The 27,793-nt window shown below is 38.3% G+C and overlaps 1 protein-coding gene across 3 annotated transcripts in view; it reads left to right on the forward strand.

Annotated features, from left to right (window-relative positions):
• Positions 1-27,584, forward strand: part of GRM8 (glutamate metabotropic receptor 8) — a 565,201-nt gene extending 537,617 nt beyond the window's left edge. For all 3 annotated transcript variants that reach the window (XM_041001985.1, XM_041001987.1, XM_041001986.1), the window contains 2 exons: positions 22,650-22,896; positions 27,017-27,584. In XM_041001985.1, coding sequence (XP_040857919.1) covers positions 22,650-22,896; positions 27,017-27,066 — 297 coding nt within the window. In that variant the 3' untranslated portion in view covers positions 27,067-27,584. The remainder of the gene's footprint in view (positions 1-22,649; positions 22,897-27,016) is intronic.
• Positions 27,585-27,793: the final 209 nt, after the last annotated feature.

The following is a 27,793-nucleotide window of genomic DNA, read 5'->3' on the forward strand; positions in this document are numbered from 1 at the left end:
AAATACTGAAATCAAAAGAGCTATAAGCCATCCTCACCTATAATTATATTACAGATTAGTTTGAAAGGTAATTCTAATTCCCCCAAATGTGATAAATAGCATGTTGTCAAGGGCCTCATATGATAATATATAATACAGTTCAGAGGTATGAGATGAAAATAATGGGCCAGATTTTGAAAGATGGAAAGATTTATGAATTTTGAAGCTTAAAAAATAAAACATAAAATTAGGAGATGGGAAAAGAGGTATGTTTTTAAAAATGGGCATGCTAGCTGAATTTCAGACTAAGATAGTACACGGTGGATGAATGTTAGCCCTAGGAATATAGGATGGGGGCTTTCCTGTAGCATTTCTGCCCCTGCCCAAGGCAAACTGGGTACACACAGAGCTATCTTAGTGGGCTGCAACATAATATCTTCTTCTTCTGATGAAAGAAGTTTTTATGTGTCCCTTTCGCTACATTGATACTCTTGGTACTAAAGCATTAGCAATAGCACGTCTGTGTTGGGAATACTATTACTACTGTGTTAGCAAGGATCAAAGCACTGACTGCAACATCGTCTTGTAAGTCATTACATTCGTCACCAACATGCGCTCACCTGTGGGCTTGAAATTTCAATCGCCCGCTCTTGATAAGGTAATCGAAATTATTTTTGAGATCAGTTTACTAAAATTCTCCCTGTTCAGAAAAGAAACACTGTCCATTCTTAACAACATCCAATGGTTGTTTCCAGGGAAAGCTCTTTGGAGGTTAAATTGCAAGCTGAACGGTTGCTCTTTTCATGGAATGCCATTTTTACTCAAAAGAATGACTGACAGACAAATTATGGTTATTTAAACTTGGGCATGTGGCAGATATTATGTTGAAAATGAATGGAGTTAAGATTATCACGTTATGGGAAAAAATCCCTGACAGTATTTGTTGCCAATGACACAATTTGAACTTTTAAGCAGTAAGTAGCTTTTTGGAAAATCTGCACCATCACCGTGAGCATGCGCTCTTCTCGGCAGAGCTCTCATCAGATCTGCCGGCAGAGAAACAAACGGAAGTTTTTGGATAGTGTATGTACAGTGTAGTCTGTCAGCCTAAAAAGTTTTATAGTTCAGCGAATCAATATTTTCCAGATGTTAAATCTACAATGTTACGGAATTATCAGGAATATATAGATCCTAAATGGAATTTTAACTCAAAGTAGAAACCAGACCAATTGCTTTTAATATGATAACATATAGAAAGATCATTTATACTGCTTTAGAGCCTGCATTTCAACTTCAAGAAACTAGTCAAATAGTAGGGAAGTTCAAAAATGTCTATGAATGTTGGAAACGGTTATTAAAACATCTTTTAATTCTCTGACTACAGTGTTTGTGTGAGGCTGGATTTTAATCAAAACAGATTCATAGATTTTACCCAGAGGAAAACTTAAAGACCTGATTGAATAGTATGAATTAAAAATATTTAAGAAAGTTTAAAAACAATGGCATGCCAGTAACACTTTGTTCTGAATAATATTTTTCATAATGCTGCTTTTAAAATATATAAGCTCACTATTATACTTTTTAAAATGAATTGATACAATTTCTTAGTTTTATTTTCAAATATGGCACATAGCAGGTTTAACCTATACCAACAAGAGGAGAATTATTTCCTCTGTAATTTGTAAGTTGGTTGAGAGGCCTTTAGGTCAAAATCATGAACAACTGTTCACTTACAGAGTAATCCCTGAAGATTTGTGAGTCTGTCTCCCTCGCGTTGCGCTTCCATTCTGCAGTGGAGAAGTTTGGTTTTCACTTGTGTTTAAACCTCTTCAAAGGACAAGACTGTTAACGTCCTTTAAACATGTCATGTGAAGGATCCATATGAAAATCCCCTTAGACTCCACCAGCATGTCATAGAGCATGTTATGAATAGGGACAAAAACATACTCTGTTCGGTATGTTGATACCCCACATGTGATTCTTTCTTGCTTTTGGGTCTTGCCTTTGAGTTTCTCTGTGCATATCTGACTTGCCTGTGAAGGCCTTGATTGGACAGTAGATCTTGATCAGTGACAGTAGATTCAGTCTTAACATAAAAAATCAACAGCATGACCTAAGATCAAATCTGGTTAATGAACAAATATTGCAAATATAGAAATAAAACTGATTTTTCTCTTTTGTAGGCATATAGATGGACAATAAAAACCTGTGTAAAAAGCATTTAGCAATAAATTATGTAAATAAGTCTATACACAGCTTTCTAAAAGGGGAGTGAAATATTTAATGGTTTAAATGCCACATTCATCTTGCAGAGCCCAATTTTAAGATTTTAGGGGTCTTTGATTTCCAATTCAATTTCATGAAAATCTGTGCAACCAGTTTTGAGAACATGGAAATAAGATTATTTTGGAAAAAGTTAACTAAATTTTTTGCAAGGCAGAGAGGCAAAGGAATAAACAAAAATCAGAGATGGAGCGATTTTTTTTTGCCATCTCATTTACTGTGAAAATGCCTGCACAGCCAGAGCTGGGGCAGACCAAGCCAAGAGGAGTCTTGCGTTTTGGTGGCAGGGACTCCCAGGAGGCATGCAGCAGGAAGGTGGACTGGTGGGCCAGCAGCCACAGTTAGAACCACTCATTCCATTAGGGGATGAGAGTGTAGCCAGGACCCTAATGTTGTGTGCCGAATGCCCACTCAAAGTAATACACACAAAAAACATCTCTACCATTACATGTATTTATTTTGGTTGAAAATGACTTTAGTGGTTACACTTTTAAAATAAGGGCACTAACTTTTTGGTTAGGTTTTGTTTTTTGTTCTTTTTGAGAGGTTGCAAGAGAAAAAAACACTTCCATCTGCTAGTTCTACCCCGCATGCTTTCAAAACCCAGTGAACCAAAGCCTGGGGCTCAGAACTAAATCCAGCTCTCCTGCCTGGGTGACAGAACAAATGATTTGACTTCCTCCCAGGTCTACATGGGCAGGAAACGCTAGTCAAGAGCAGAGGGGTTTTTCAAACCAGTACTGAGATCAGGCACTGCAATGTGGAGTACAGCTGCCCAAACTGCTGACCTGCCCACCTTCTCCTTACAATAACTCACATTGCATTTCTCCTCGGTCTGCCACAGTAGCTCCACAAGCTAATCCTACACCTGCCAGCACTGACATCCCATATGGGCACCAGTTCTAGTCTCAGCTGCTCCACTTCCAGTCTAGCTCCCTGCTTATTAACTGAGAAAGCAGCAGACAATGGCTCAGATCCTGGGCCCCTGTACCCACTTAGCTCCTTATCAGCTCAGCTCTCATCCTGTTGACCATTTGGGGAAAAATCCAGTGAACTCAAGATGTCTCTCTCTCTCCATCTTGCCTTCTCTTTGTAAATCTGCATTTGAAATTAAACTCAATGAAACCATTAAATAAATAAATTCCTCCTGTCACAGAACAAAACCTGCTTTGACAGTATGGGTGATAGGTACAGAGCTATTGTTAATCTTTCGACACAGCAATGTTATTAGAATATGTGCTAGAGGCTACGCAAACCTGTTTGCTTCTGTAGGTGTCATTCCATCCCAGCTATTTCCTTAGTCATAATGTAAGCCTATTAGTGTGGTGCTTGGATTGTTTGCACAGCTGTGCTTGCCAAGGGCTGCCCTGTAGTTGCTGCATCGTTGGGGTAGCCAGCTGTTACTTACTTGAAGTCTCCATCATTTTGTATGACACAATAACTTAATTATGCCCTGCTTTAGAAATGTGAAATAAAATTATCTTCAAAACAAGTGCACTTCATTTAGTATTTTTCTCCATCAAGTACTTGAACTGTGGCATTAACGTCATGAGCACTAGGTAACTAAATGCTTTATAAATTGAGGTCTTGGGGGGTAATTATTGTTGAAGCAGAACCAAGCTGCAAAGTACCTGTTGGAGAAATCACCGCGGCTAATGCTCCAGTTGATACCAGGGTTCTGGAAGATCGAAACCTTGATGAAGTTTATAAGTCGCAGTTACCTGCATTATCAGATTAGTAGTTCTTGCAAACGCAGTAGATGGTAAAAGGTCTGTTTATTGGAAGAAGGCAAGAGAAAGGGAAGGAAAACTAGTAAGGAATTTAAAAAAATGTGTACAGTGGTTATTAATGGTAAGTTTCATGCCATGCAATTTTAACTTTTTACTGATATGTACTTAGTTCTGGATCAGATATCAATGTTTTTCTCATTGTGAATCTTTTATCAAAACAGTTTGAAAATCAGATTCATGACATTCATTGTATGGAGGTTACAGGACGAAAGTCCTAAGCATGCTGACGCTCTGACAACTCTCTGCTCTTGCTCAAGTTTATTTATGTATTTTTGCTGTGGCAAAATACAATCAGACCTAGCTGGGGAAGGGCTTCCTGCGTGCACCTCCTTGACGGGCAGCTCATTCGGCTCGTCGTGCCGTTGCGTCCAGGTCCCTTTGCATCTTGTAAAACATGAACTCCACTCCCGGACATGGTGGTTCTTCATGTCCCTCGTCCCCTATTTGGCTCTGTGTCTATCATTTTCACTACTCTACCACTTTATGTACTTGGAGTCCCATGTGTCTGTTTTGTGACTTGTTCATCTCCTGAGCCTCTAGGTTCATCTGTGTTACAGATTCCAGCATTTCCTTCATTTTCAAGTCTGAACAGTATTCCGTCGTATGTGTGGCTGTCAGTGGTCCATTGGGCTGATCTGTGCTTCAGCTCCTGTAAGGCACGTCCTGCAGTGAATACAAGCAGGCAGAAACCCAAGATTCTGCTCTCAATTATTCCGTGTATGTGTGCATAAAAGGAACTGCTGATCAAAGCAGTTTTTTTTTTTTTTAAGATCTTATTTAAAATGTCGAAAGTAAGAGAGATAAGCAGTGTCATCCTCCAGTTTCCTCCTCAAATGGCCACAGCAGCCCAGGTGGAAGCCAGGACGCTGGAAGGAAGCCCTTTGAGGTCCCCCAGGGGTCTCAGCGGCCCATGCGGAAGCCAGGACGCTGGAAGGAAGCCCTTTGAGGTCCCCCAGGGGTCTCAGCGGCCCAGGCGGAAGCCAGGATGCTGGAAGGAAGCCCTTTGAGGTCCCCCAGGGGTCTCAGCGGCCCAGGCGGAAGCCAGGATGCTGGAAGGAAGCCCTTTGAGGTCCCCCAGGGGTCTCAGCGGCCCAGGCGGAAGCCAGGATGCTGGAAGGAAGCCCTTTGAGGTCTCCCAGGGGTCTCAGCAGCCCAAGTACTCAGGGAATCTGCTGCTGCTCTCCCAGCGAATTACCAGGGAGTTGACTGGAAGTGAGGCTGCTAGGCCAGGCACTGATGGCTTGTATGGAGTCTAATGTAGTGGGAAAAGCGATAAAAAGGAAGATTTCAAAATAGTCATTCTCATTTGACAATGTGAACATTAATTTGACTCCAAAATTAATGTAGTAGTAGTTTGGGAAATGCCTGGACAGAATGTGCTTAAAATGGGGAATAAAAGTGGATTTAGCAAATATAGATCATAATTTCATAGATGAAGGGTGGAATGTTTTAATATTTTCTGTGTAGAGGATCACGCAAGGCTTTCCTTAAGATGGGATATGACTATCCTGCTTCTATTATGACATGAATGTTCTGGTGGAAATGGGAAAACTGAAAAAGTAGTTGAGAGAGATGAAGGATATGAGATAGTTGATATGCACAGTGGCTTAACCTTTATATTATAATAAGGTCAGAAACTTAAAAAAAAAAAGGTACAGGACCTATTGGATCTTGAAAGTAGCATAAACATGTGCACAAGTCCTCTAACTCTTCTGTTTTATTAGTGAAATAAGGATTAATAATCTAAATGGGAGAAGGGTAGATATTGTAGTTTTAGGAGAGAGAATTATTTATGTTCTTGAAGACTAAGATAGTGAATTGAGGAGGAAATCTCATGGTACAGCAGTTTAAAACCTGGTTGAGATGTTATTAACTGAAGCTAATCTGTCAGCTAAGTTCTGATTTTGTAGTAGGCACACCCAGAGAGGCAGCGGCGAATTGGACTTAGGGAGATTGGAATTCTAGACACAGACAAAAGCACAGAAGAGGAACAAGAAAGTAGATGAAGAGTGTTTGCAAAGCAATGCTTATGGAAAACTGGTAAGAAAGGAACAGAGGAGCTGAGGGCCTACTTGGGCACATGTGGGTTGGAGGTCCCTGCAGGGCTGAAGAACTGTTGCTGGCATGAGAACGAAGGGCAGGTTCGTGGTCAACACTCAGATTCCTTAATATTGAGACTTTTTTAGGTCTGCAGTTATTAGTAAGAGAATGGGATGACAGCCATAACTCCTGCAAGTGAGGAAGGAAAATAATAAAGAGATGAAGGAAATCGGACAGAGGGCACATCAATGCCAAGGTTGATATCAAAAGAGAAGGCAAGGGATAAGAAAGATATTTAGCATAGATTAAAATCAAATCAGTGGTACAATATTCTTTTTCTTATATTCAACATTTTAGTTTTTTTTTCCCCATTAGTTGCCTTGGATTGTAGGCAAGTGACAAAGGCATATATTCAGATTTTATGCTTAGCATCATATATCCAAAATGTCCTGTAGCATTTTACGATCTTATAGTTTATGAGGCAATTTCATATATGCATTATCTTATTTTTGTAGTTACATTGTGAGACAATTAGAAATGGTATTGTTATAAAAACTTTATAGATGAGGAAATTGAAGTTTGATTGTATATCAGTTAATGTAAATGCAGAGATGTCCAGGTTTTTCCAAGGGAACTCATTTCACACAAATGTGTCTTGAGAATGAAACATGGAAGGAACTTATTATGTATCACAACCACACGTACTGACCTTACACTTGTGTTTTTATAAAGCCTTTGTCTTGGCATCAGCATTTTAATGCAACAGAAATTCATTGGCAGCTGTATTTTAGTCTTAAATTCTGATGCACAGAATGCATTTCCATTTTTCTAATCTAACCACTCAGTCTTAAGCACTGATGTCTTTCAAGCATAAGAATTTATAGTTTGCCTTAGCTGTTGCAAACTAATATGTTAAAAATCTAAACTATATGTAAAAAGGAACAAAGCTTTTTAACCCATGAACATAGATGTAATAGAATAAAATAAAATGCTGGGAGAAAGAAGAAGAAAATATTAAAATAATTTCATGATGTGGGGATAATAAACATGGCAAGAAAACTTTATTTCTAAGAATGCACCGCCAGATTATTTTTGAAAAGCATTAGGCTTTCAATAATTGGGTTTTCTTTAAAACCAATCTGTTACCAAAATTGAAATAGAAAAATGGTTTCCATTTGATCATGAAGCATATGACAGTGTTTAAAAAAACTTGTAGGAAAATGAAATTAAATAATGTTTATTTTTGTGCTTAAATTAAGATCCATCCTGAGTTTTCTCATAGTACACATCTCAATGGAATTTTTGAAAATTCTCTACGAAAGTACATCCAGAAACTTATGAACTCTTAAAATTAGTAACTTTAATAGATTCAATGGATATAAGATCAGCATATAAAATTACTTTTATGTAGAAGTAATGAATAGGTAACTATTGAAATTTTAAAAATATAACATCTACAACAACATATCAAGAAATTAGAATACATCTAGCACAAGAAGCAAATGACTTTAGCATTGAAAATTAGAATATGGAAATATAGTAAATAAATAGAAAACATTCTATGGACTGAAGGATTTAATTTCACAGAGACATAATGCTGTCAGACTGAGCTATACACTAATGCAATCCTAAAGAAAATCCCAGTAGAGATACGCAAATAAAATTAAGAAGCAGAAGCAAGTATATGATGCACTAATCTGTTTATACAAATTAAGGAAAACTAGTTACTTTGAGGTTACGTTTTGTAGTGTTGGTAATATTTGTTAATGTAGGAGTTTTAACAAAGTTGTGTTCATTGATAGAACTATATGCTTTTTACTTGAACATTTTTAAAAACAGTTTCTTAAAGTGTTCAAGTGTATATACAGACTGAAGAGAGGAACTGGAAATAGAAATTTGCTGTGTCAGATTTGTTCCAGTACTATTTAGACAGGTTATATGGCCAGTCAGACGGTCAGGCAGTACCCTGAGGAGTTACATGCAAAAGCTCTCCAGTACAAAAATGCATGTGCATCCCATGGGAGTTGGCTATGCTTCTCGGGATGAATCATGACTGACACAATTCATAAATACTTCTGGCTAAATAAATGCATTCCCAGCAATATGGGAACAGAAATGTTTGCGAACAGATACTCATAAAAGCAGAAAGGGAAGAGAGAATGAAGGTCAGAATTCAGATATTGAAGTGAAATTTATTCTGTTTCTGAATTCTAATTCGTGGAAGTATTGCAAGCATAGGTGCTGCACGTGAATTGCTTTAAATAATACTTGAATTTAATGAATGTTACTCATAATTGTTTTTGGATACTATTAATAACCAGGAAGAATTATTGGAATTATTGAGTATATACTACATGCAGATATAATTACAGGCACTACACATTTGGCAATGAGAGTTTCAAAACATGCTTTTGGGATCTGAAGGTAAATGCAATTTATGAAGCATGATCTGAAGATACTCTAAATGCAGAAGATGGAATTAAAAGAGGTTTATTTTGATGCAAAAGTTGAAACATTTCATTGTACTTTTATAATTTTCCACAAAATTTTTGAAGATTCTTCATACAAATTTATTTCAATATTTTTACACTAAAATAAACCTTTTAATTCTGTTTTCTATGTTCTTTTCTAAAGTGGCACAATGAAAGGCTTTCAACAGGAATAGTAAATCAGAAAGGGAGGATTGCATTTAATACACTTTATGGCCTCAAAAAAAGTAATCAAAGAGTAAAATACTAATGTTACCAAGATTAAAATTTTCTATGAAAATTAGATTAATCAACATAACCCATATCTAACACTTATGAATTCTGTGAATAAATGCTGAATATTCACATGTTAGATTTTAATGAAACATCTGTTCATTTAAATACAGTATAATACATATAATTAAACTTATCATATAAAATCATTGAAAATTTTTGCAAGCAAGTAGTATTACAAATCAGAATTTCTCCCCCATGGAAATATAATTTCCTAAACTAAAACAAATATTCTTGAAGAAACAGAACTATACATGTGAAGAAAAAATAGAACTATACAGTGTGAAAAAATCTGAAATTCTTGCAGTTTTATCCTCATAAATATTTTCCAGAAACAATGTGAAAACCTTTTTATGGCAACAAATTATATACCCTGTGGCACACAAAAAGTTATGAAAATGTGGACATTATATAATCTTTGCATTTGAATTGCTCAATCTTGCAATAAATTTAAGCATACAAATGTGTCACATATTAGTTGACTGAATGAATATTATATTTGTTTAGATTAAAATACATATATAAAGAGCATTTTTATTGACCTATTAATGAAAGTGCTCAAAAGAACTACAGAATTAAATATAAATGTATATTTATAAATAATTATTTGCAAGGGTTTTTCAAAGCCCTAAATAAAAACCCACATACTATATATAAAAAAAAAAATGTATGCTTTAGGTGATTCTATCTCAAATGCAAGAGTGATTTCCAATGACAATTAACTTCATGCTTCATCATGTTCAATCACCCCAAATTTATACAATCCTGTTTTTGTAAATGTGTCGGGTACATGAAGGACAGTGAATGAATATGCCTTGCTTAGTTCAATGTTTTAGTGGTGAGGGGAACTATGAACATGCGATTTCATTTTTGTTATTAGTTATTTTTAATAACATGTATATGCTCAAGTAAACCTCTGCAATAACAGGCATTCAAGAAGCCAGGAGCTTCTTGCAGGTCTCTCCCATGGCTCAGGGTCTCAAGGTCTTGGACCATCCTCAGCTGCTTTTGCAGGCCATAAGCAGTAGCACTGAATCAGCAATGGTGCAGCTGAAACACAAACCAGCACCAATACAGAATGCTGCACCACAGGCTGGACAATTACCTTGCTCCAAGACATTTAGTTGTAAAAGTGGCAGAAAAAAGTACATTAAAATATTTTGTGTGATAGATTGAAACCTTGTGGAATATTTAAGTTTAACTAATCACATATTCTAGCTGTTAAGTACCTGTGTTCTACTTTTAAATATTATTAGCCTTTAATTCCTGGACCTGGCTTTTAGCTCCCTGAAAATTCTGGGTGGTAGCCATGGTGATTAAGCATCTGTGTTCCTATCACCATGTGGCAGACCCAGATCAGTGAGTATATACTATATGCAGATGTCATGTGAACAAGGTCAAACAGCACAGCCCATATGAAGATGCTGAATCTTCATTTTTCTGCCATAGCCATCCCTGCCCTTGATACAGACCCAGATTAGAGCTGCATCCGCCACCTTGGTTCAGCCTGGACCGTTACAACATCTTGGGATTGATTCCAGAAGCAACACCACTCTGTCTTTCCATTTTGATCCTCTCCCCCTGTCCTTCCTTGCATTCTTTCCCCCCTTCTCTCTTTCTCTCTATGCTGCCTAAATGAATTCTAAGTCTAGCTAACTAGTATATAAAGTAAATCACAGAATTATTTTGTGATAGAAACAATTAACGTCGACTCAGAATATTTCAGGAACACATGCTTAACTGGAGTCACCGAGGTCTACCATCGACTGTTGAATGGATTCCTCCTGCTTGGCATCTGGTCACCTATGCTCCAGTCTCTCACCCAAGCAGCTCAGCTACTTGATAGCCAAGTCTTCTCCCTACTTCTAAGAGATCATATTGAAAACATTTCACCCGTGAACGACATCCCATGGTATTTGTGTGCCTGGCTAATGTCACTTACTGTGCTAAAGGTTCATGCAAGCTGTCACCAATAACCAAACTTCATTTATCAGTGCCTGGATTATATTCGATTTGTATTTCCAACACATTTTCTATCTTCCTTCTTTTTACTTGTTCACTTCTTTGAGTTGAATCCATGTCTTCGCTCATGTGAAAAATGTTAGAATAAACACTAGACCATTGAATTTTTGAATTGGTCAGTGGACACTGACCTTGGGGCCAAATTGGTTTGGTTAGGATCCCAGCTGTAATGACCTTGAATGGTTCAATCTGAAGGTGGTAGCAAGCGCATAAATTTGGATTAGGTTGATAGAGTGGAGCCCTTGATCAACTCATATTAACTTTACGGGGAAAGACTGCAGCAGTGAGCTTGGTCACTGTTGGCTCCCCCCATGATCTGTCCTCTGCATTCACCACCCCTTTCAGATGGCAGACCAATGAAGCTACCTCATCTTGGTTTCCACGACCATGAAGTGAAATAAAACATCCTTCTTTATAAGTAGCTTCTCTTACTTATTTTAGTTATACCAAAGAAAAGCATTTGGAGACAGAAACTTTATAATTAGATTCATAACTGTTAACTCTCGCTGTTATGTGGATGAACTTTTGAAATGGGTCAAGTGCAAAAGGTTCAAAGTATTTGTAAGAATGGGCTAGAGGAATTTGAATGGTGTAGGCAGAGCGTCATGAGAAATTCTTAGGAGGGTTCGGAATACTACACTACTTTAGGAAAAGTGGTCAGTTAAGATCACGATGCTGTGGTTTCATATGGAGGTGCATTTTTTGTTGGGAATCAAACAGGAAGCTGTCTTTGTTGTTCGGCTTTGGCAAGGACTCCGACTTTATTGTGCTCTGAGACTTTGAAGGATGGTGAATGAGTTTGAGACTTCAAGGCAGTTAACTGTTTAGGATGCAGCAAGGACGACAGTGACTACAGCTAATAAATTTGTAGTGACAATCACAGGCCGAAAACAAAAACAAAAAAGCAGAGCAGAAATATGGGGAGAACTCACTGCCTTGCCGGGGCAGCAAAGAAGAATGAAAATGCAGCATGGTTGAGACAGGAGAGTATAACAAACTGTTACAGATACTGTGGTGGGTAGCAGACAGACCTGTGCTCAAGGACATGGCAAGGGCAGGCAGTCCCTAAAGACACGTAAGAGCTCCTCCAGACAGCCATTCTCACCAGAGTCCTGTTGTATGTTCCAGGTTCTCACCTTTTACTTAAAAAAAAATTTAAGGCACAAATGTGACATACAACATGACAAAATTTATTTAAGAGATAAAGTTAGACACACCTGGGCCATATCCAGGACTAGAGTGTGCTAGGGAGGGAATGGAGCGAAAGAGTTATATACCTTGCTTCCTCTGTGTCCGTAGGGAGAAAAAGAGAAGCTGGAGCAGTCCAGCCCATCGCTGCTATGGGCTCTTCCAAGGTTGTAAAGGAGAGTGGTTATGGGATACTGCCCACAGGTGCTGGGTGAGGGGAGGTGCCTCCTGGGGAAGGAGTCAGCTGACTGATAGGTGAGCAGACAGGAGTACATAAAACAGGGAGGAGGGTGTGGCTTCCAGCTACCTTGCTGCTGATCCCATTTCACTATCAGAGGCCTAGAAGTATAAATTTCTTTGAAAGATCTTCCAGTTCAGATTCTTTATGGGAAGGAGCCCCGGCCTCCCTGCTTTCCCATGGTCACTCTGAATTATGACTTGCCTGGCTCAAGCAGGCCCAGGTGAGGCTTGTGCTGGCAGTCCACTTTAGAAGTGGCATCCATGGAACGCAGATTTTACAGGCAGACAGCATGTAGGAGTTGCAGTGTCATGCCAACTTCAGCTGAGATTTCAACAGGAATCCTGAGTGCAGGCAGAGTTTTGCTGCAGGGCTGAACAGTGCCTGTCGAGCTGAGTGAAACTGCTGAGGATATTTCAGGGAAGTAAAGGGACCAGCCAGATGAGATGCATTTGAAGGAAAACTGCAAGAGGGGAGCCAGCTATGCCTTGGAAAGTCACCAACATCGTGTAGTATCGACAGAACAGCAGTACAGGCCAAGACCAACAGTTCCATGGAGGCATGGAAGCCTTCAAGAAGCTTCCCAAAACAACTTGAAGGTACAAAGACTTGTCACAGACATAGTGCAGTGAACTTGCACTATGGCCACAACAAGCAGAAATGTGAAGTTGGATCTTTCACAGAGTCCCCATGCAAGCAATGTTTAATGGCGTTGCAATGCCAACAGGTAGAACCCGAACCTGGCTGTGCAGCAATGCCCCTCATGCAGGGCTGCCCCTGCCAATGTGTACCATGATGCTTCCCATGGAGCTCTAGCAGTTAATTTTTGTCCCAATTCTTGCTTTGAATCTTTCTTACCTGTGTCCCTTGCTTGGAATGGACATGTATAATTCATACCTGTGCTACCATTGTATATTACATGTTTATAACTTTTTTTTTTTACATGTTTATAACTTTGATTATGCAGTCATTCACAGCAGGTTCTTAGAGCATACTTTGAGCTTTTGAGTAATGTTGAAACATAAAGACTGCTGGACTTTGGCAAGGGGAGGCAGAGGTAGAATGAATTCACTTTGCATCAGGACATAGAATACTTTGCATAACAGTTGGAGTATTGCCTGAAGGCCTATGCATGAATGGCTTGGTCTTCAGAATCTTATGGTATTGGATTAAAATGGATACTGATTCGAATACAACATATGAAGATGGGGATTAGGTTGGTTTAGCCTGTTGGAGTGGGACTCAGGATTAGATCATGGTGACAATATAAGGAGAGACTCTACACTCCTTTTATTCTCTCTGCTTTTGGATTCAGCATGCGATTCCCCTCCACCAGCTTCTAGCCTTGCCAGATGCCTTTGCAATGGAGCTACCATATCTTGGTCTTTGAAAGTTCCAAATTATAAACCCAAACAACCCTTCTGCCTTACTAAATAGTTTCTGTCTGATACTTTAGTGATAGCAGTAAAAAACTGGTTAATATACATACCATTAAAAGAAAAATATTCAGTGGTATTTCCTCCATGGTAACTAAAGTTTTCAATTGGGTGAAATTATTCTAAAAATGGAGCATCAATATTTTGAGCATAGTTGAAAATACAGTGTATCAGATTTACCAATAGAATAATTAATCTACAAAATTATTTACTCCTACCCCTAGGAACACAGTTTTCATAATAACATCCAGATGGTCCATCAACTAAAATTTTGTTTATGTTCCAAAATTCTGTTTGAAAACTGATTTGTGCTTTTTGAGAAATTACTTTATACACACAATATACATGATCATTGTCCTTATGCCATTCATAAAAGTCTGTTCAAAAATCCTCCACCTAAAATACAGGGCTTTGGCAATGACAACTGCACAAAGTACCGTGTTGATATTGGTAATTACTATAAAAATTCTAGAAATGAGTCAGTTTTGAATATAAATTATTTAATTAAAGTGTTGACACGATAATGCTTAAAATAGCTACTGTAAGTGCACATAATTTGTTTGATAATAGCTGGGCTTACTTTTTTACTATTTAGGAAAAAAAAAACATGTTGCACAACTTAATACTTAAATTTTCTCATTTGGAAGAGTCCATTCTATCACAGTAAAGAATGTTCACATTTAACGGCCGCAATTTAAAAATACTTAGAAAAACATAGCCAGTTTTACTACAAAAGATCCTGTACACATTTACATTATTTCTGGTATCTTAATGGGCTGCTAGCACACCATTTCCATATAGACCTGCATTATGAGAACCAAGAAATACCCATCCCAGCTACAAATTATCAGCTACTTCTCACTTAAAGGCACCAATGGTCACAGCACTGACACCTGCAAACATAATTATGCTGTAAAAAGTGAAGGGAAAATGCAAAAGAATATAAAGAACTCTTGCCAGAATACAATATATTTTGTGTTTTGGAAAAAAAAAAGTTTGTGGACTTGCTACAAGAAACAACTTCGTAATTATTGGACTGTGGTCAGAACAGAGGAAAGTTAGTAGTATGGAGTCAAGGCTGGCTCTGGGATTGAGGAGGTTAAGAGGAAGAGAGGCCAGGTCGGGGACCAGGACTTTTATGCACATAGAGGTAGAATCAGCATCATTTAGGATTGAAGACCGGCTGTGGAATGGAGCTAGAACCTCCAATGAATGCAAATGAATGACGGAAGAGACACACACAAGGATAAGAGAGGATAAAGAGGGGAATACTATGGTAGACTAAAAGAGCAAAGTGTAAAAAGCTGGCTGCAAATTCAGCATATTCCCATTTATGACTCAGTTGGACATCAGTGCCCATGCTGTATAATTTAGACACTGATTATAGGCATAAAGTGTCTTCTCTACTGTCAAGAATATGAGGCCCTTGTAAGATAGTAGTCATTCAGATCGCCAATGAGTCAGACATTCAAGACCTATACATGGTACTGCTGTGTATGTGGAGGGACAAAATGTACTATCTGTTCTCATGAGATCATCGAATCCAGTCAAGGAAAGCAGGGAAATTTGAAATGAGTGAGCCAACTCTTCCAAAAAATGAAATTGTAGTCACTGTCTGTATTTTATCTAGAATAGGGAAAGAGACATAGGCAAGCTCCCATCTGCTGATCCCCTCCCCACATTCCTGTTGGTTTACTCCCTGAATGTTCCCAACAGCTGGTGTGGCACTGGGCAGAGGCCAGAGTCTGGAATTTCCTCCAGGTCTCTTGGGTGGCTAGCAGCAGTCGAAGTAATCAAATCACCACCTTTTGCCTCCCAGAGTGTGAATGACTACAATCCCGGGTCAGAATTGGTGCTGGGACGTGAGCACTTGCTTTAAAGAGGGGGGTTTTTGTAGCCTCATTTTGATTACTGTGTCAAACCTCTGTCCCTGTCCTAGAAGATGCTTGTAATTACGATTGAGTCTCTAGAACATTCAAGTGTTTTGGCTCCTACTCATACTTTGTCTTGTTCTGAGAACGTGTGTCAGTGCAGCCTGCCAGCAAAGTAAGGACAGTGTCATCAAATGATCCTGGGCTGACTTAAACTGTGCTAAGAGGGACCATGGGTTAGCTTCTGAGTGAACATTGTGCAGAAGGATGCTCTCCTTCACACCTGCCTAACTCCCACAGGTTCCCAGTGATCCTGACCCTAACAGCCAGCCAAGTGCTTCATTTAAAGTTTGTTTTTTCAGGCTGCATGTGGGGGCTTTAGGTTCTCCGGAACATTCTTTTTTGTATCAGGGCTTATAGAATAATGCAGAGGAAGAGGACTTTAAGCCGCGATCTAGACAGTGCTCTCCACCATTTACTGGGAACGTAGCCAGAAGTTAAACTGATAGTACAATGTGGAGTATGGACATGCCAAACGACTGCCTAACCTGCCGTGTTGCCATACCACTGCGAAAAGTTACAGCTCCTTTAGGCTGCAGTAGCTGGGTATCTTATACATCTTTAAAGTAATTTAGTCTTTTCTTGAAAACTGTCATTACCATAAGCTACTGAATCTCCAAGTTGAGGTGTCGAGTGCCCACTTTTGTGATGTGTACAGATAGTAGTAGCATGCATTGACCTTGGCCAGGTAGGATGTTTAGTGAGGCCACCATGTAGGGATGCTATTTTAATTTTCCTAAATGCTTGACTTACAGCAGGTAAATCTATGGGTCTAGATCAGGCATGGCAGCTGACAATAGATACAGTGAAATGTTAGATCTGAGGGAATTTTTTCTCTGTCTAGCCGCTTGGTTACTTTCACCTTCAACCAAACCACGCGGAGGTACCAGTCCTAGGAATGCAGTTGCTTTACCCAGACATCTGTGTGTTGTCTCTGTAACGTCCGTGTGTTGACTCCAGGACAAGGGTCAAGGCATTCTTCACTATCACCTCAAGTCCAGGCTGTTTTCGTTAGGTTGGGGCGAGCAGAAGTGCCTGCCTAACCTAGCATTTTTTCAGTGCCTCTGCTTTACAGTGAACCTGAATTCCAGCTGAATGTTCTCTCAGTATGGATTGAGTTTCATTTTTCTCAGCCCGTTGCTCACTCACATTTTAGGCTCATCAGTGTCACTGTGGGGAAAAAAATGCCATAAATTACCGAGTCCACTTTTCTCAGGGTCTTGGCCCTAGCCCTAGAATGGGCTCCTCAAGTGGGAAAGTACTGGTGATCCCCAATTCCAGTTTTGTTTCTCCGTGAGCAAAGCTAGATTTATTGATCTCAGAAGCCGCCTGCCACACGTCAGGAAGGACTACTCTAAAGCAGGAAGATCTGGTTTTTAAGCACAGTTCCACGGTACAGAAAGATAGCTGTCAATCAGAGCTACTGTTCTAACTCTTGTCTTTAGGAAGGATTATGTATCATGTAACAATATGAGCAAAGGGTTAGTCCTTGCTGAAAGTGTAGTTTAAACTATTTCCAAAGTGTTACTAATTTTCTTAAATAATATGGCCTCCATACCTCTTTAACGATTTATTTTTATTGGAAAGGCAGATTTTATGGAAAGGAGAGACAGAGAAAGATCCTCCATCTACTGGTTCACTCCCCAAGTGGCTGCAACAGCCAGAGCTGAACTGATCTGAAGCCAAGCTGATCCGAAGCCAGGAGCCAGGAGTCTCCACAACCAAGATCCATCGTGGGCGCAGGATCAATCCCAAAGCTTTGGACCATTCTATACTGCTCTCCCAGGCCACAAGAAGGAAATTGGATGGGAAGTAGAGCAGCTGGGATACAATCTTTCACCCATATGGGATCTTGCCTCATGCAAAAGGGAGATTTAGCCACTAGGGTATTACACTGGACCCTGCAATTTCTAAGTTCCAATACTGCATCCATCTTTAAACAGTGATAAGTAATCTTGAAAACAATGTTTTCTGCCTTGGCTATTGAAAGAATGTTAGATAACAACAGTAACAGCTTTTTTGTATTGATTATATACTGAGTTCTATGCCAAACTGAGATTCTTTGGGTTTGGTCTGTGGAACTTTAGGAATAGTTTGTGTGTACCACCTGCAGTTAGAGAAGGATGCAGATCCAAGGCCAAACCCTAACCCTTCATACTCCTAGTGTGGGAATCAGTAACTTTTAATTGTATCTACTACTAAATTCAGGGCAAAATCCTCCGTTACTGCCATGTTTACCTACTGTTAAGTTTGTGCCACAGTCTAAAAGGCAAACTGGAGAAAGAATGGAATATTCCAATTTTCTTGCATTGTCTAGCTTTAAAACTATTTTTTCCTGCTTGAGACTACATGGGTTATTTCTTAATGAACAGATTTAAGCTAAGAATTCAAACTGCTTCAGGAGAATCTAGCAAACTTTTGTTATTCTGTGTTCTAGGCATCGAGTTTACAGCAGTAAGCAAAACAGGTAGAAATCTCTTTACTCATGGAATTTTTATTTCCATTAAGGGAAATAGTGCACGAATATAATGTCTTTCATGATAGAAAATTTTAGAGGCTAAGCAATAAAGTAAAACCGGGTGGTAGAAGTGAGAAGAATGTAGTTTTAGCACTATGTTCAGGGAACGTCTCGTGGAAATGGAGCAGGGCAGTGAGGAAGTGCAGGTGACAGAGCAAACCATCAGAGAAAATCCTGCAAGCAGAAGCCTACTTGGCATGCTCTGGAACATTCAGTGGATGACGACTAGGAGAAGATGGAGAACTAAAGCTCATGAAAGACCTAGGTGCTGGTACAGTGGAGTAAGACATTGCTTGGGACAACTGTGTCCCATAACTCAGTGTGTGGTTCAAACCCCACACTTGTTTTCTTTCAGGGAGGGAGGGAGGAGGGATAATAAACAGGTAGATGGACAGGTCGATCCCCTGGGGCTCAGCCATGGGTGTTTCAATGTAAAGAGGTTAGAGAGAATTTCTCAGAACTAGCGGACATGGAGAAGCCAGGAAACTCTTTGTACTAAACAGAACAGACGTGATAGTGACATGTTTGATGCAGCAGGCTGTTCGGCTACCAAAGGAGGCGAGTTGCTTAGGGTTTGCAGCTTCTCAGGGGTTGGGGGAGTTTCATTAGGGTTTGGATTCTGGCATGGTAGGATGAGGTTTTTCACCAATCAGGCAACTCCAAATTAAGGTACATTTGCCTTAAAATATAATCATGTTTAGTAATAAATAAGATGTTGCTGTCCATTGGCTTCAGTCCAGCTAAAAACTCTCCATGCAGATGCCATTTTGGCAGACACACAGATATGGTAATAGAAGGGAGAACTATGTAAATGCACACAGCTCAAACTAGGTTATCAAAATAAGTGATATCTGGCTGGCTGCAGCAAAGAGGTGAGCCTAAACCATCCCGGGGCAAGGCAGATATATTCAAGAATAAACAAACATGACATAAGGCTGCTTTGAGTGTTGGATCTCCTAATCGGTTATCTCGAGTACTTGCCAGGTTGGATCTCTGAGTCTAAGGAGTCTGCACAAGTCACAGCTAAGTGGGAAAGATCAATCTCTTTTCAGGGAAAATGGAATTTATGCCCTCCTCCTTCTTCCTAGAGTCCTTAATGTCTAGTCCTGCATCCAGTAAACACTGCTGAGAATGAAGAGGGAGCTATGATAGGTCCCAGGAAAGATGTTCCGTTAGTCTGCTCTCTTGTGCCTGCTCCTCCATGCCTTATCCAGAGGCTGTTTAAACCTGATCCACCGCTTCTGTCTGCACCAGATGACAGAGCAAGGCATGTAAAGAGTCGGGAAGAAAACAACAGATCCAATATCATTGTCGGCAGCTCTTGGTGGGCTTACGTGAGTTACAGGGAGTAGACAGTCTCATCTTGCAGTCTGATAGCTTTGAGGAAGAGGGTTACTATTATTGTACAAGCGCGGTCCGGACAGCCAATGGGATCTTAACGTCAGCCCGCGTTGATACCTGGACAAAACTGACATCAACGCTTCACTAAGCCAAACTGCCTGGATACTTGTCTACTTGTCCCTGTCATGTCCCATACTCCCAGAATGAAGCTTTAATATTTTTAAAGTATTCTCAAATTTTTATTCCAGTAAATATGAAATAGTCTATAATCCATGATAGTAAGGAAGAGGTTTTTTGTTATTGTTTTGTTCTTTTTGCTTATAATATTGTTTTTGATCGAGAATTCTGACATTGATGGCTTTTAAGTACTGACAGATGATGTTTAAATCAGTCAATTCATAGGTCAAGTACCTGTAACCTTTGGATTTCAGAGAGCCATTGGACAGATACTTTTCCCTGGGTTGAACTCAGATTCTTCCAGAAGCTGTCTGAAAGAGCACGTAAGGTCAGCACTGGAGCGATCAGAAAGTCCAGTCTAAGAGAGCTTGGCACACTGAGTACGATCCTCTTTAATGTCTGTGACATCTTTCATTCTCCTGGCTTACTACACAATAGACTGTAACATAATTCTTGTGAAATCTTTTTCCAGAATCTTCATGCCTAATATTTAGCAAGATTGAATATATAATATATATATGCACTTTATATAATTTATTATGCAGATATATATTTTATGATATATATAGCTTATATAGATATATAACTATACAATCTATTCTACACAAGATGATTATTCATATTTTTAGAACTTAAAATATTAAAAATGAGATGAATAGCATATCTACTCATTTAATTGAAATAGAATGACAGAGATGAAGAAACAGATTGAGATGTCCACAAGAACTTGGCATAGGTTAAAAGCAAGAACCCAGAACTCCGAGTCTCCCACGTGGATGGCAGAAGACCAACCACTTGTTTCATCATCCACTGCCTTCCTAGACATATTTACAGGAAGGTAGAATGGAAGTCGATTAGTCAAAGCTTGAGAAGTAGCATTCTGTCAAAGGTTGCAGTTGTCCCAAGCAGAAATGTAACTTGCTATCTCACAATATCTGTATTTGCTAGTACACATTTCCACAAAACTAATAAGTCTTCAAAAAAATCAAATTAATAAGTATAAGCATGCTCATCTCATTTGATTTCTGCAGTTTTGCTTTTATTATACATTGACTTGACAGGGTATGACTAGTACAAATTACTGGGTTACCTAGTTGAATGGCTTTGGAATAGTTACATGTTTCCCACTTTGCCAAATTCTGTCACTACCTCATGTCCTTTATTTGAATTCCATTTCCTACAAAGATTCTTACGGCAGTGAATTTGAAGATTAACCAACACATAAGCAGCTTGGTAGTACTTATGATAGGTCAAAGCTGATGGGGTTTAAGAGAACATGTCCACACTGCATTAGGATTTCCTTACAGTGCTTGCCATTCAACATGGGATTTCACTTATTGCCAGGAGGTTGTGGGGTGTGGCAATCTATGAATTTGCTGAAGGATGTATCTGAATCAAGCATCTCTAGGGTTTATGGGCATGAGCATCTGAGATAACTTTTATAATTTAGTTCCTACCTAGAAACATCATCCATTTGGCATGGCGGTGACTTTTCCAGTCAGACATTAGCAGTATTTTATATAACTTATATAAATCAAAGGATTACTGAAATCTTAGAAATAGAGTAACTACCGTGCCTAAAATCTTGTGTAGTTTCTTAAGGACTCATTAAGGGAAAGGTAGGTTACCTGCTCTAAGAAAGTTAACATTCTATTTGTCTGCTCCATATAAATGAATAGAGGTTTATAGCCGAGTAACCTGATTAAATGCATTAATTCTTGGGAGTAAAAAAGATAAAATTCATCATGGCAAGTTTCTTGGTTGTGACCTTGCAAGTGTTTGTGCGCTTGGTCAAGGGTATTCCCTTATGCAGGGACAATCCTACTAGTAAGATGAGTTGAACAGCTCAGTATTCTACATAGCAAGGACAAAAATTCACATAAAGATTTTGACATCTGTTTAGAAAAAAAAATGTGTCTCAGACATTCACTCTTCAAGGTGATACTTTTTTTCCCTCCTGTATTAAAAGCATGCAGTTTGGGATTCAGGGATTGCCAGATGAAATTTGACAGCATATCCGAGGTGCTATCATGAATGACTCCATAGTAATCATTCTAATAGATATAATAGGAATCCCCTCATAGCTCTAACATGTGATTTTTTTTTGTGGCTTTAGTTATTTGGGATAAATTATATTTTGAACTTATGACAAACAAAACCAGATGGAAGGTTTTGGCTTTCGTTTTGAATTAACATACTATTATTTCTGATTCCATACCATAATGAAAAAGCCAAAACAGTGAGTTTTTAAATTCAGCTTCTTAAGAAAAAGAAAGTTCTCCTGGAGAGAACTCCCTCTAGAAATGCTAGAGCAATGGGCTTCAGTAAGATGTGGGTAAGGAATGAGTTCAGGGGGCATTTGCAAAACAGAAATATTAAGACCCTATTTCTAGAGAATATATGTCACCCTCAAAGGAGAAGGCCTTATGTGTTTTAGAAAAAGCACCCACATTTGTTTTGATAGGATGGGGTCATTGAGAACACTGTAGACCTGTTCTTCAGAAGGGATGTTAAAAGATCAAGTCCCTAGGATATGCTTATGACTTACCAGGCTTGGTCATGGTGTGAACATTAGCATTGTTCAAATAATGTGCACGCTTGTGATTTTCCGGCATGTCCTTTTCAACTCTTTCCACCTTATCTAATTGACTTTGAAGGTTAAGCCTATTTCTGAAAATAACCCTTGGCCCACTGATACCTCTTGAGGAAACACTATGGCATACTAGACTAATTCTATCTCCTCTCATGTTGTCTGTTTTAAGGAATTGAATTCAATCAACTATACATTTGTCATTTGCTTACTGAGATACAGGAGTACTTGGCAATGCTTTAGAGCAATTTCTGCAATGACACTACAATGCATTTGCTCAGCAGAGAAGCTCGACTCTTACTGCTTACCAGTCATACTCACCAATGGCAATTCTTTCTCTTTTCTTTCCCGTAGATGTACATCCAAACAACAACACTTACTGTCTCCATGAGTTTAAGTGCTTCGGTGTCTCTGGGGATGCTCTATATGCCCAAGGTTTACATCATACTTTTTCATCCAGAGCAGAATGTTCAAAAACGCAAGAGGAGCTTCAAGGCCGTCGTGGCAGCTGCCACGATGCAGAGCAAACTGATCCAAAAGGGAAATGACAGACCCAATGGCGAGGTGAAAAGCGAGCTCTGTGAGAGTCTTGAAACCAACAGTAAGTCATCTGTAGACTTTCAGATGGTCACGAACGGGAGCACTGCCTGACAGATGTACGTTGAACATGACTCTGCTGGTCTTGGGGACTCTGTTGGTCTTGGGGACTCGTGCCTAGGGGCATGGCATTGCCCACACACCCTGAGAACTTACCACCACCCACAAGTGTCTAGTTAGAGCAGACCAACCTCACAGGGCTACCCGGGCATGAACGTGTGCCCAGTGTCTCTCTTAGCACCGAGGGGTTTGTTTTATTTTTTTTGAGGCTTAAAAGACTTCCTGGTGTCTGGAAGTATTTTCCATGCATCTGATTGCATTTTAGCACTTATAAAAAGTTCTATAATTTCTATTCAATATTGCTTCAGTTGTCTACTAATATTTGTGAAATATAATTTCTATAGCTCTTACACAATAATAGTCTACTTAGATCTTTAAAAAAATGAGGAAACTAGTTAGCTAATGTCATAACTAATTTATTTGTCACAAGTGGTCAAATTCATTGCCCTCCCTTTGAAAATTCCCTTAGGTGTAAGGAGTTTTCTTCTACACACCTGAAGGTCCTAAAAAGAGAATCCTTTCTATGCTTGTGACCTTACTCTGCTCTTCCCTGCAGTCCGCCCCAGAAGGAGCAATGCACCGATGGTCTAACTGCCCTGTTGTCCCCCGTGCACTAGCTATGAAAGCATAACAAAGAGATTGAACTTTTACATTGCTAAGTACCACAAAGCCGAGTATAGTCAAAATTACAACTTTTGCATTATTATTCTATAGATGAACCACACAATTAAAATATCCTCACATTAGAGTGGCCTCTAGACTTACACTTACTCTTTATTTTTATTTGAAAGGCATGGTTGTCAAGTACTTAAAAAAATTAAAGTCTAAAAAGTTACCCTTCCTCCCCGATTCTTTCTCCTATTTTGCGTAGTGTTCACAGTAAATACAGAAGACAAAATCAGTTTTGTCTTCTTTAATTATTAGAGCATTTCATAGTCTTCATTAGACTCAAATTGTTCCTTCCCTCCAGATCCTCTGGTGAGAATTAGCTATAAATGAACTATTAACATCACTTAAATTTGCTAACTGCAATTGCTTTGAAGTTATGAGCCAGATTTCCACTAGAAAGATTACCTGTAGGTAGCTAACATGTCACTTTAAGACAGCAATACAAAAAGGAATTTTCATAAAAACTTCCAACACGAACCTTTTCAAAGCTGTCAGAGGAGGTTTGATAAGGGTGCTTTTTAGTAAGAAACATCATCTGATTGTGAGTAAACAATTTAATAATGTGCTGTAACTATTACTAAGATTATCAGAGGAGAATGCCTGTGGTTTGGGGTAGGGATTCAGTGTTTTTACGAAGTTAAATCCCACTGTCGGACACCAATGAATGGCTGTGGGTCAGTGACACGCCTTGATCACTGGTGGTTTTCAGGAAGACTCACTACTGCATCTGTTTTCCTTTTTTTTTTTTTTTTAAAAAAAAAATAAGGTTCAAATGGGAAAACACATACAGTGAGAAAAATCAGTCATCTCAAAATCACCTACGAAAGTGATGAACAAAAACATACCTTCAAGTGACACTGTTTTTGATAAATTACTACACTGAAATGACAATAAATTTCGTAAATTCCAAATTGCAGGATAAAAATAAATGGCATTGCCTGAACTGACACAATGGAGATGGATTTCAGAACATTTTCTTAAATACAAATTTGATTCATTGATAGGAAATAATTTTGATGTTTAAATACTGTCACTTTAACACCTCAATTTTAACATATGGAAGCTCTTGATAATTAGGACTACCATTGCACTGCTGGCATTTTTCACCCATGAATGCCAGAAGTTCTGGTGAGGTATTCAGATTAAGATTTCAGAAATTACTTGACAAATATAATATTAAGCTAGAAATGGAACAGACTGATTTTTTTAAAATGCTCTGTAGAGTTTAAGGGGGGGAGGCAGAAAAACAGTTGGCAAATGCGAAAAGTTTTGCCAACACTAACCAAGTAACAACCATACATGCTATTCCTTAACCTTTGCTCATGAATAGGTCATGAAAAGAGCTACTTTTTAAGCAGTGTGTCACACAGAATTAATCATCACCATACACAGAATCTAATATTTAGATAAGCATAATCACTACCACTGCATAGACATGCACATTTTTGGGGGGTTCTAACAGTTCTCCAATAAAAATTCATATAACATGTCATTTTTGGTCTTATCATTTTCATGTTATCTAAAGCAACTATCGAGCTTTGACTGCTTTTTGAACCAGTACAGTAACTAATAATTTCCTCTATATTAAAACCCTCGATAACAAGTGCTAACATGTTTTTTCTAGAGTTTGATTTTTCAGCAGTACACAAAGTGAGGTATAAAACTCATCAACGCCAAAGCTTGAAAGTTAGAATGATCCTTAAATGATCTAATCCACATTACCATATAATCCTCATGATTTTTAAGCATGTTATTCTTCTATTTAAGCCATCATTTTCCCTTCAAGCAACTTAACATTTTTATAACTGTTTCCTGCATTAAACAGTATGTGGGATTTTACTCTTAGGGAACATGCATCTTTTTTCTTCAGGTTTTATAATTCTGCATAGAGCTAAAGTGGTTGGTCAGAGGGAATTTAGAATCATCTAAAAGCATCACATGAACTTTAGCCTCTTCCTATTACTTCATCTGAACATTTCTGATCAAAATGGAGAACTTAAAAAACAAACATACTAGTTATATTTATTTGACATGAACTGAAATGCAACAGATATTTCACCTTTGGAAAGGGGTGAGTTGAAAAGTAGGGTTCCACATTGCAAGCGTGTACTTTACCAAGTTGTTCTGCTTGTATCCTCACACTAGCCAATTGCAGTAGGTTTTCAGTGATGAATCGGAAGCCCAAGGAACCTGGTTCAGTGACCTCTTTCATGCAATATGTACAGAATAGAATATATCCTAAAACCAAGTCTCATACCTATTTCCTTACCACTGTGACACAATAAATATGCCGTAGTGTGACCGATGGAGGTGGCATCTGCAGACATGCCAATGACACCAATTCTTGGCACAACACTTAGGAAATAAATAAAACAACTACAGTGAATACTTCCTGGGACTTCTGTCTTCATCAGAAACAGGGCTTTATATGATCTTGAACTGTCTGGTCAGTCATCCGTGAGCTTGCCAATTATTTCAAAGTTTTATAATTGGTATTTATAAGCCAGCTACTTTCTAAAAATCTGTTTCATCCCGATTTGAATTTATATGCTGAAATATATATTTTTCTTTTAATTTTGAGTATTCATTCCAGAATCAAATTGAGAAATAGGCTATCTCCATTGATTTTTATTTCATAAAATATTTAATGAACCCAAAGGAATTATTTGGATTTATATTTTCTGGAAGTTTAATCATAAGTATATGTTTGAAAGAATAGTTTGTTATTCATGTTTCTAATAGTCCTACTATTAAATTTTATTATAATGAATTTTATTTTACAGTAAATTGGTAACAAATCTAATTTACATCTTTGAGTCTTATTTGCATCTTTTGAAATAGAACAAAGCATAAATATGCATTGGTCATGCATGCATTTACTTTAATGTTTACAAATGTGTACTAGATATTTCATCATGTTCAACTTTTGCCTGAAAAGGCCACTTTAAATGGAAGATATATTCATTCTTAAGCAAAAATCATTAATTCAATGTACCTTACGAGACCATACTAAAAACTGTCTTCATATAGGTTGTAAAAATATCTTTTCCATTTTGCAGGACAGATATATTTCATTTTATAAATATGCATGTCATTGTTAGTCAACATTAGCATTTAAATTTCAATTAAATCTATTAAGCTCTGGCACCTTTACTTTTCTACGAAGTGTCTGTATAACATAAATGAGACAGTTGAAATATTCAATTGTCACATTATTTCTATGACTATCGCATTTCTATGACATAATTTTACTGTAAGACTTGAATATTTTGATTTATGTGCTGGAAAAACTGGATATCATGAAATAGTCCATTGCAAGATTTGAATTACTAAAATCAAATTAGGAAAACAATTGTTATTCTGTATTATTAATCTTCACTAATTTTTCTTACCAGCTTCCTCTACCAAGACGACTTATATCAGCTACAGCAATCATTCAATCTGAAACAGATAAATGATGCAGCCTCAAGAAAGGTGGTATGTGATATAAAACAATGAACATGCGACTACAAAAACTCACTCCTGGAGATCTCTGTAGACTACAGTCCAACAAATCAATAGTCTTGTAAGGAACAAAAATTAGCCATGAGCCCAAAGTAACAGCAGGGAGTGAAGAAACCCGTTTCAGATGATGCAACCAATGAGTGTCACGCTAAAGTGTTGCTTACTCAAGAGCAGTTTAAAAAAAAAAAAAACAAAGGAAAACTAATGTTAGCTTATGAAAAACAAGTGCTGTTAAAATAAACCATGTCTGATGTTATTCTTGTATTTTTCTGTGATTGTGACAACTCCCGTTCCTGTCCCAACGTTGTCCAACTTGTATAAGAAAACAAGTCTGTTTCTTGTAACGGCTGACCGGATTGAAGCCCTGGGTTGTGCTAAAAATAAATGCAATGATTGACGCATGCAAATTTTTATACAAATAATTTATTTCTAATAATAAAGGAATGTTTTGCAAATGTTGAGCTTTGTCTCGTTCCCATTTTAAAACTAGGGAAAATTCCAGTTGGCATGCAAGCTGTTATTTAGCTCTTGCTGTAAAAGCCTTGGTGTGCAAAGGAAAACAGGATTGCCTTGAGGAACGTGTGTGTACATTTGCGTGTATGAGAAAGACTGCCTTATTCTTACTTAGAAAGGCATCATTTGTGTAAGATTTTTGTGAATATTTTCAG

Source organism: Ochotona curzoniae, unplaced genomic scaffold (genome assembly GCF_017591425.1).
Source record: "Ochotona curzoniae isolate NIBS_2020 unplaced genomic scaffold, NIBS_Ocur_1.0 scaffold_2476, whole genome shotgun sequence".
NCBI lineage: Eukaryota > Metazoa > Chordata > Mammalia > Lagomorpha > Ochotonidae > Ochotona > Ochotona curzoniae.